Below are 9,766 nucleotides of genomic sequence, written 5' to 3'. Positions count from 1 at the left end.
TATATATATGTGTATATATATATATATAATATATATTTTATATATGAGTCCTTTGATTTAGTCCTTTGTTCTAAATCAAGTATCTTCTACTCTGTATGCCTTTTATTCTTTGTTATCTTTTGATGGCTATATCCTAGCTATTCTAACTCTTTTAAGGCTAAAGTGAATTAATATTGTTACTCTCAATCAAAAACCTTAGAAGGTTTCAACTTTGATCACCCTCCCAAAGTATGGCTATTAATGTCAATATTGGCACTAATATTTTTTTATTTGGTGAATACTTTTGCTCAGCTTTCTTTCTTGCATCCAGAATTCTCTATGTGGGATTATTTTCCTTCTGCCTGAAGTACATACTTTAGAAATTCCTTTTATTTTTTTCAATCAGAGGAGAAATACATTTTTTTCAAAAGAGGCTTACTTGAATAGGAATATTAAAAAACACTCACTTGTATTTTTTCAAACTTTTCTGTTTTATACCTACTCTCCTTAATTAAGCATTTTGTGCTGCTCATCATAAGTATTACAAAAACTTATTAATGGGTTCAGCAGCCCCCTTTGGACTAAGCGGAATGTTTGGATTACTCAGAAAAATCTTCTTCAGCTGTTTTCATCATGGCATAATCCCCGAACTTACAGGGACTCTCCCTGGACACATGTAATTGTATGAAAAGGGCTTTTAGCCTCATATTCAGGGCTCTTGTTTAACTCTCTTATTTACTTCAACTTATTTTCCTCTCTTCCACTTCCCCCTATACTCAAATAATTCCATCACTTCACACCGTAAGGCATGGTTTTTAAATTAATGCTACCTCTGTGCTTTCTCATTCACCTCATCAGATATGTCTCCCCCACCATATCTTTTTTTAAATGAAAAATTCTTTCATTGTGGTAAGAACACATGAGAGCTACCATTGTAACACATTTATAAGTACACAACACAGTCATGTTATCTATAGGCATAGTCTTGCTTATTCTTAAAGGGTGGATGTAATCCTTTGGGGTCCCAACTTTATACAAAGTCTCCTATTATAAACTCACCCTGGGCAGGCCCTGGGGTGCAGCCCCTGTACTCTGCATGCCGTGCAGTCAGAACAGGAGCTCAGGGGACTCAGAGCTCAGTAACAACCCTCAGGGCAAAAGTAGCTTTGGCACTCACTCACTTCCCAGGAGTCCTGTTGCTGCAGGAGTGTAAATGCTTTCTTTTTATATCAGTTCTGTGATACTTCCATAAATTAAAAAAAAAAAAATTCTTGTTTCTGTCAGGACAGTCAGATCGTCTCATCTACTATATTGTCAGAAACTAAAGTTTGATTGATTCTTTCTTTCCTTATTCACCAAAGTTTTGTTAGGCAGCTGACGGCCTTGTTACGGAGATACAGAGAAAAATACCCAATGGTCTCTGATTTTCAATGTGCTCACAGTACGCCATGGTGGGGACACAGGTACACAACGAATTATAATGTAAGCATGCTATGGTTTTCCAGAAATGAAAATAAATGGAGAGAACTAACAGTTATTTAGCATAGGAACCAGCCACTTTGGATGCAGTAACAAAACAGCACTGGGAAATAAGTAGTAGCTGCCTCATTTGCACATGCGAGTAAGTAAATTTTCCAAGGTTACAGGACTTGAATATAGTGGTCCTGGATCCCAGAAATGTTCAACTCTAAAGCCTAACGTGGAAACGTAATCATTCAGTTGTGAAGTGTCATGGAAACAGGTGAGAGGAATTGTGGTCCCCGGAGCGTGGGAAAGCAGAGATGGACTGAGGCGAGCGAGGCCTCAGAAGAAGTGACTTTTGACACAGACCTGAAAGGATTCACAGCACATCAGCAGGCAGAGAATGAGCAGAAAGGCATTTCAGACAGAGGAAAGAGATCAAGCAAAGTTACAGGAGCACCTAGCCATAAGCTGAGCACAGAGCAGAGGGTATGCAGGGAAGGTGTGTGGCAGGGATGAGACCCGCTAGCCTGGGGTCCTTGAGTCCATTTCATGATCACTACAAATTTATTCTTCTTACAACTCTGATTCTCACACTTTTTGAAATATCAGTGGTTTGCTATGGCTTATTGGGTTGGAGTGGACACCTGTTTTCTTTGTCTATTCAGTGTCTACTTTTTTTTTCTTTTCTGATTAATGGCCCTCTTATTTTCCTTGGGAAATCTGTCAACCTGGCGTTAGGTAGTTTTGCTAGATCTGATTCTACCCCCAGCTCCAGGGGTGAGTTTATGACCCAGATGGATCAACCGGAGCATCAGATCCCCCATTTATAAGAACTGGTTCAGGATGGCATGTGGCCCAAACAGAGCCTGTAAGATTCAAAGCTGGGCCTTTTCTTATAACTGTTGAGAATATGACAATTTCCAGTTTTCCTCTGGGCTTCCTAAGAGGGCAGGGTCTGAGCCTGTTACTGCTAGATGCCATCTTGCCTCCACAGGGGTAGGATTTGTTCAAAAGTGGAGTGACCCAGAGGGAGCAGAGCCAGGAGCAATACTGAGCCCTTGTAGTATTGCTTGTGGCCCTGGAGCCTCTTTTTTTTTTTTTTTTTTTTTTTTGACTTAAGATAGTATGATTTGATTACTGTTACTTATAATCAAGTGTCTTAACTAGCATGAAGGTAAAATGCAACCTAAATAAAGTCAAGTAATGATATCATACTATAGCATCAGTGTGTCAATTACATGGGTCTACAAAAAACCCATTAGGATCTGGCAGATTAAAAAGAAGGAACAAATATTTGCTGAGTACCTATTATGTGGCATACTTTTCAATTTAGTCTTCAAAAACCCTGGTGAGGCCCACATTATGATCTCTTTTTATAAGTAAAGAAACCCAGCTGCAGAAATATGAAGTTACTTACCCCATGGCTAATAAGTATTGGCATCTAGACTGAACTCAGGTCTTCTGCCTCTAAGTCCAGTGGTCTTTCCACTACTGCTCAGCTGCCTCACTAGGGCAAGTTACTTGGTATATAACAGATGTTCAATAAATATTTAGAAAATAAATTAAAATCTTGGCAACACACCACTTTAAAATAATATCATAATGCTGAGGAGAACCAGGAAGAAATGCAACTTACATTGGCCTTGGGAGTGCCTGGCCAGCTTTGGGTCCTGAGGGCAGGCCTCTGTCTGGATGCTGTCAATCACAGCATCCTGCTCTCTGGCCAGCATTCTCTTCATATGTCTCTGAACTTTCATCACTGGGACTTTTCCACACGTCTCTTCATAGGAACCCACCTAAACACATGCAACAGGGAGAGTACTGAAGGGCTTTGACTTACCTGTTTAGTTCTCTGCTTACACATGCTGTTTATTAATTCCTCATAGACAGCCCTTATTTATTATTTTATTTAATTCTGTCTTACCAGACTCTGAATTTCATGAGGGCTCATACTGTGTCTTTTGTTCACCTCTGAATGCCCAACGAATGCTGGGCACAGAAGACCAGCAGGATAGAATGGAGCACTGACCAGAGGCAGGTTCTTATAGATTTAATCTCACTTAATCTTCATGACACCTCATTGGGGAAATGTCCTTAGTGCTCTGGATAAAGAGTTTGGAATGTTAAATAACTGATATCTGGTTGCTGAAGGCTAAGTCTAGCAGGTCATAATAAATGCAAAAAGTCCTCAAAAGTCCTCAATATTCAGCAGGGCTGAATATCAGCATTATATTAGCCTGCTGCTGGCCAAACAGCTATAGGCAATTCCCCTAACCCCGTGGTCGGCAAACGGCGGCTCGCGAGCCACATGTGGCTCTTTGGCCCCTTGATTGTGGCTCTTCCACAAAATACCACGTGCGGGTGCACGTACAGTGCGATTGAAACTTTGTGGCCCATGCGCAGAAGTCGGTTTTTGGCCTAGGCGAGTCTATTTTGAAGAAGTAATGCTGATATTTGGCTCTGTTGACTAATGAGTTTGCTGATCACTGTGGTCTAACCTGATAATCTTTTACTGTTTACCAAACTTTACCTTTGATTTGTATGTTTATTTTGCTAAAGGGCAAAATATGTGAATAAAAAGCCGTGGGTCCGGACATTTGGGAAGCCACCCCACTAGAGAGCTGGTTTCCGCCTGGCTTTCCCCCATGCCTTCCAAGTTTATATTTCTTGTCTAGTCTCTATCCATTTATGTTGCAGCCCCTTCTCCAGTTTCCTGAACCCTTGCTGCAAAAGACTGCGGCATCTGGTCACACAGCTAGTAATATACAGAGGCAGGACTTGACCTTAGACCACTGTGCTCTTGACCACTAAGGAATACTTGGTGCCTTTCGGCTGACATTTCATCTTTTTACCCACCATTCTTCTGTTCCTACCTAACTCTTTCCAGAGTTTGTTGAACACTTACTGAAGGTGAGACAACATGCTACCCTTTGGAAATGAAGAGATGCTACCTACACAGTAGTTTATATGCATGGAAACAATACATACAAATAATCTACACTAATAAAAGATAAACACGCAAATTGACCGTACCTTCGCTACGCCTTAAGCCATGCCCACCAGCCAATCAGAGTGACTATATGCAAATTAACCCAACCAAGATGGCTGCCAGCAGCCACGGAACCCAACCTGGTCCAGTCCTATCCTGGGCCGACACACTAGCTCAGGCTAACACCACCACCAAGATGATAGATCCAATCCCTGCAGAAGAACCTGAGACAATTTGATATTATACGATTTCTATACAGGTAGATATTATACAAGTATCTAGAATTTTTTAAGCACTAGTAGTAGCCCTGGTGGAATCTATTGTTTAAGCCTCCAATCACACTGTTTTGGAGGGAGTAGTGTCAACTGGATATCAATACACACACATATAAAGTATTTAGTATTAATAAACTATCAACCAACCAATCAATCAATAGACAACAATAATACATTTCATTTTTATGGTAGCTTATGGCTTACAAAGCACTTCCATGTACATTATTTCATTTTATCATCGTGACTGAGGGTAGGAATGGGGATGGTGATTATATTCTCATTTTACAGATGAGATGACAGAGCTTAGAGACAAAGAGCACAGAATCCTCCCTCCAGGCATGTGCAAGTGCATGGTTGGCACCTGAGCATCTCTGTGTCTTGCCCACTGGGTGCCTTGCTGGACTCACACCAGCCCCGCCCTACTGTAAAGGCCTGCATTGGGCTACTCAGTGGAAAATCCCCGGCTGGAGCTCAGTGTTGTTGTCACATTCCTATCTTTGGTAAAATGCCTTCAAAACCCACTGCATCTTCTGACTCTGTCTGAGAGCTGCATGCCTCACCCTCTAAAAAGTCACCCAGTGAATGGATCCTATGACACAGCTGTACTGTACTGTTGGGCTAGAGCCCTGGAACACAGATACCTTGCACATAAGGTCTGGATGTAGATCCTTTTCTGTTTTCTGAGGTTCCAATTCATGCGGCTCTTTTTCCTTTATTTTTTTATCTTGATCTTCATGTTGAGGGCTGAAATGTGAAGAGATACCCAAGAAAAAAAAAGTAAAGTTTAGAGTGTTTAGATAATAGTGTACCACTCAATCCTAAAGAAAATGAATGGGAAAAATGAATTCAAACAGATGTCAATTCCTCTTCTTCATTTTTTTTTTTTAAAGGTGAGGGGGACCAGGATCAGGCCAACCATAGATAGCTTCTCTGAGTTTCTGTCTGCTCCAATCAATGCCAGAGTAAATTCCTGCTCAAAATTGCCTAATAACTCCCCATTGCCTGTAAGATAAAACATAAGTTCCATAGTGGTCTGGCCCCTACTTTTCTTTCCACCCCATCTCCCTCTGCTCCATCCTGCACTTTTGTTCTAGTCTAGACTCTGACAATCCCTCAAATCTACCAGGCTACTTTGAGCAACTCTCCCTTTTTACTTTCATTTCCTTTGTCAGGCACGCCTTCCACATCTTCTATTGCTGAAACACACAGCACCCTTCTCAGTTTGTCCAAGTCAAATTACCTCTGGAATCTACCCGATTCTCTCGAGCAGGCATGCCTTATCTGCAGCACTCTGTCCTTCCATCTTGTATTATAACATAGTGCCTATGGATCTGTCTCCAATTCCTCTGCTTTGCCTTGTCAACTACCTAAAAATCAAGCTACAAAGAGGCAGAACTCTCTTAATCACCCCCCACTGGTGCTGTGTGACCCAGGGTAGCAAGAGCAGGGTACAGTGTTCCCAATGACACAAAGGACTGCTGAGCACCAATATGTAGACAGCAGCTGCCCTGGAGGAGGATACAGTCAAGGTGGAGAGTGAATGAGAAACAGGACCAAGAACAGAATGCTGGGGAGCATCAGCATCCACGTGAGAAGTTCCATTTCTGGCCTTACTATGAAGAGGGTGCAGGCTGGGCTGAGGGACCACCCCCCCGCCCCCATGCATGAATTTCATGCACCCGGCCTCTAGTTAAGGTATAATGTGGCAAGCTTTTCACAACAGCATTGCTTACTGAGATGAAACAGAGAGGAGGAGGAGATAAAATCTCTTGGTTTTAAGAGACAGGGTTGGGGAAGACTTCGAAGGCAGGTTTTATTAAACTGTGTTTTAAAATATAAGAGATTGATTGAGGGGCTAAAGGATCCACCTGGCAGATAAATCAGCATGAGTAAAAGCATGTGGTATTTAGTGTCCTGTGAGGATAGTATGGAGGCTACTGATAAGGGAAGCTTTGAAGGGCCGGGGGGAAAGAATAGGGGAAGAAAGACAGGAAATGAGACTAGAAAGACAAGATAGAATGGGGCTGAGTTGGGAAGGGTTTTGCATCTGAGGCAGTGTGTGGGCTTCATCTCACAGTGACAGGGAGTCAGGCAGGAAAGAAACCTGTTCAGATTTGCATTCCAGAAAGATCTGGATACATTGCAGGAAGAGACACTGGAGACAGAGGAGAATCCGAACATTTCTGGTCATTTAAGCATTTTCTAATGATCACATGACACAGGAGAGGGGATTACTGTCCTTCTGACCACAAGTGGACATGAGGGTTGACTATGATGATATATTTGAAAGTACTTGAAAAAAGCTAAAGTAACCAACAGATAAAAGGCATGGAATTTTCTGAGTTCTTGGTGGGATCTAAGAAAACTAAGAGGACAGTGTTAGGAGGGGCATTCTTTTTAGTCACATAGCCAAGAATGAGTTTTTAAGTGGAAAAAGTGATAAGAAAGTAGGGAAGTCAATGTTTCACACAGGTATGGTGGCTGCCTTCCCACAATGTAGCCCATATAAAGTAGTTCATGGATTCTCATTGGGCCTGTCCTTGGGATTGTGCCCTAGAGTCAGTTTGAATCACAGTGGATTATGTATCTACTGACTTATAGTTTGTATTTGACCTCAAAGAGCACTGCCCAGCTAAACTACCCACCACATTTGTCTAACACATTCCAAATAACTTCTAATAATATCCCAAACTCAAATCTACTCAATGAATGTAGGAATATGTCCAACCCCATATCTGGCTCCTGTCTCATGGCCAGCACTGAGAGCACATCCTGCTTTTGCTCTTTAATGGTCAATACATCTTAACCAGGCTCCTCTACTGTCTTTCTCACAAGCTCCTAATTAATCATTTCCTGACCTATGACCTCATCCCCCATTTACAGCCCTGCCCCGGCCTTGCCCTCTGGCCTTAAAGTACGGTGCTGCTTCCCTGGCTCTGATTCTTGTCTTTCTCTTTTTTAAAATATATATATATATATTTTTTTAATTTCAGAGAGGAAGGGAGAGGGAGAGAGATATAGAAACATCAATAATGAGAGAGAATCATTGATTGGCTGCCTCTTGCACACCCCCTACTGGGGGATGAGCCCACAACCTGAGCATGTGCCCTGACTGGGAATTGAACCATGACCTCCTGGTTCATGGGTCACTGCTCAATCACTGAACCATACCAGCCAGGCTGGTCCCTGTCTTTCATAATTCTCTGAATTATACACCCAACCTGGTCCAGTCCTATCCTGGGCCGACACACTAGCTCAGGCTAACACCACCACCAAGATGATAGATCCAATCCCTGCAGAAGAACCTGAGACAATTTGATATTATACGATTTCTATACAGGTAGATATTATACAAGTATCTAGAATTTTTTAAGCACTAGTAGTAGCCCTGGTGGAATCTATTGTTTACGCCTCCAATCACACTGTTTTGGAGGGAGTAGTGTCAACTGGATATCAATACACACACATATAAAGTATTTAGTATTAATAAACTATCAACCAACCAATCAATCAATAGACAACAATAATACATTTCATTTTTATGGTAGCTTATGGCTTACAAAGCACTTCCATGTACATTATTTCATTTTATCATCGTGACTGAGGGTAGGAATGGGGATGGTGATTATATTCTCATTTTACAGATGAGATGACAGAGCTTAGAGACAAAGAGCACAGAATCCTCCCTCCAGGCATGTGCAAGTGCATGGTTGGCACCTGAGCATCTCTGTGTCTTGCCCACTGGGTGCCTTGCTGGACTCACACCAGCCCCGCCCTACTGTAAAGGCCTGCATTGGGCTACTCAGTGGAAAATCCCCGGCTGGAGCTCAGTGTTGTTGTCACGTTCCTATCTTTGGTAAAATGCCTTCAAAACCCACTGCATCTTCTGACTCTGTCTGAGAGCTGCATGCCTCACCCTCTAAAAAGTCACCCAGTGAATGGATCCTATGACACAGCTGTACTGTACTGTTGGGCTAGAGCCCTGGAACACAGATACCTTGCACATAAGGTCTGGATGTAGATCCTTTTCTGTTTTCTGAGGTTCCAATTCATGCGGCTCTTTTTCCTTTATTTTTTTATCTTGATCTTCATGTTGAGGGCTGAAATGTGAAGAGATACCCAAGAAAAAAAAAGTAAAGTTTAGAGTGTTTAGATAATAGTGTACCACTCAATCCTAAAGAAAATGAATGGGAAAAATGAATTCAAACAGATGTCAATTCCTCTTCTTCATTTTTTTTTTTTTAAAGGTGAGGGGGACCAGTTTTTTTAGTGTATGCCAGCGGGAATGTATGATTTCACATAGAAAAATAAACAGTTTGCTGCATACCTTTCCAGGAATGCATCTGTAGAATAGAAAACTTTTAAATCATATGAGGAAGTACACATTTGTAATATTTGAGCAATGCAGTATTTCAGTGGACAAATTGGAGAGTGTGCAGGTCATGTTGGGAATTCTCCCGCATTGATCACGCACCCAGTGATCCAAATTCAACTCTACCGTGGTCTGGGTTTGACTCCATGAAAACTGTGTCCCACTGATGACAACACAGTCCTCATGTATTTACTCATCACAGTGCTGGTGCCATTCCGTATTTGGAATCTAGCCAAGAACTTGAAGAAAACAGAGACTATCCCAGTATCCAAAATGCTGCCACATAGTCCAGGCCCAGTAGCTCAGCACGCCCAGGCCTCCATTCAGGGCCCACTGGTTTCTCTTTCCTGTATCATCTAGCCACTCGGATGGCAGCACTGGTAGGACCAGGGAGACGGACCTCATCTCAGATCTCTGCTCTGTTATTACAGGTTCCAGAGCCCCTCCGGGCCCCGAGTTCTCACCTGTAGAGTGGAAGCAGTGTACCCGCTCACCACTGATGCTGAGGATGAAGTCCTACCATGCACACACCAGTGCCTGGCACACACAGACCTGGTCCATACCCGCCTGAGCACACGAGGGACTCACTGATAGACACGGAGATAGTGAGAGTAGAAAGAAATGACAATCGCCAGAAGACGATGACAGCACAGACTTGTGGTGGTTTGTGTGAGGGCAACTGGTCTG

At 42.4% G+C, this 9,766-nt stretch overlaps 1 protein-coding gene across 4 annotated transcripts in view; it reads right to left on the bottom strand.

The window, feature by feature from the left end:
- LOC102264243 (chromosome unknown open reading frame, human C1orf168) overlaps positions 1 to 9,766 on the bottom strand; it is a 110,577-nt gene that overhangs the window by 23,745 nt on the left and 77,066 nt on the right. For all 4 annotated transcript variants that reach the window (XM_014542570.1, XM_014542573.1, XM_014542569.1 and 1 more), the window contains exons 8-9: positions 8,705 to 8,807; positions 3,080 to 3,239 (exon numbers count right to left, since the gene is read on the bottom strand). In XM_014542570.1, coding sequence (XP_014398056.1) covers positions 3,080 to 3,239; positions 8,705 to 8,807 — 263 coding nt within the window. The remainder of the gene's footprint in view (positions 1 to 3,079; positions 3,240 to 8,704; positions 8,808 to 9,766) is intronic.

The sequence above is a fragment of the Myotis brandtii genome, unplaced genomic scaffold (assembly GCF_000412655.1).
Source record: "Myotis brandtii unplaced genomic scaffold, ASM41265v1 scaffold304, whole genome shotgun sequence".
In the NCBI taxonomy this organism is placed as follows: domain Eukaryota; kingdom Metazoa; phylum Chordata; class Mammalia; order Chiroptera; family Vespertilionidae; genus Myotis; species Myotis brandtii.
The sequence above is the reverse complement of the archived record's forward strand: the minus strand, read 5'-3'. Positions and strand labels throughout refer to the sequence as shown.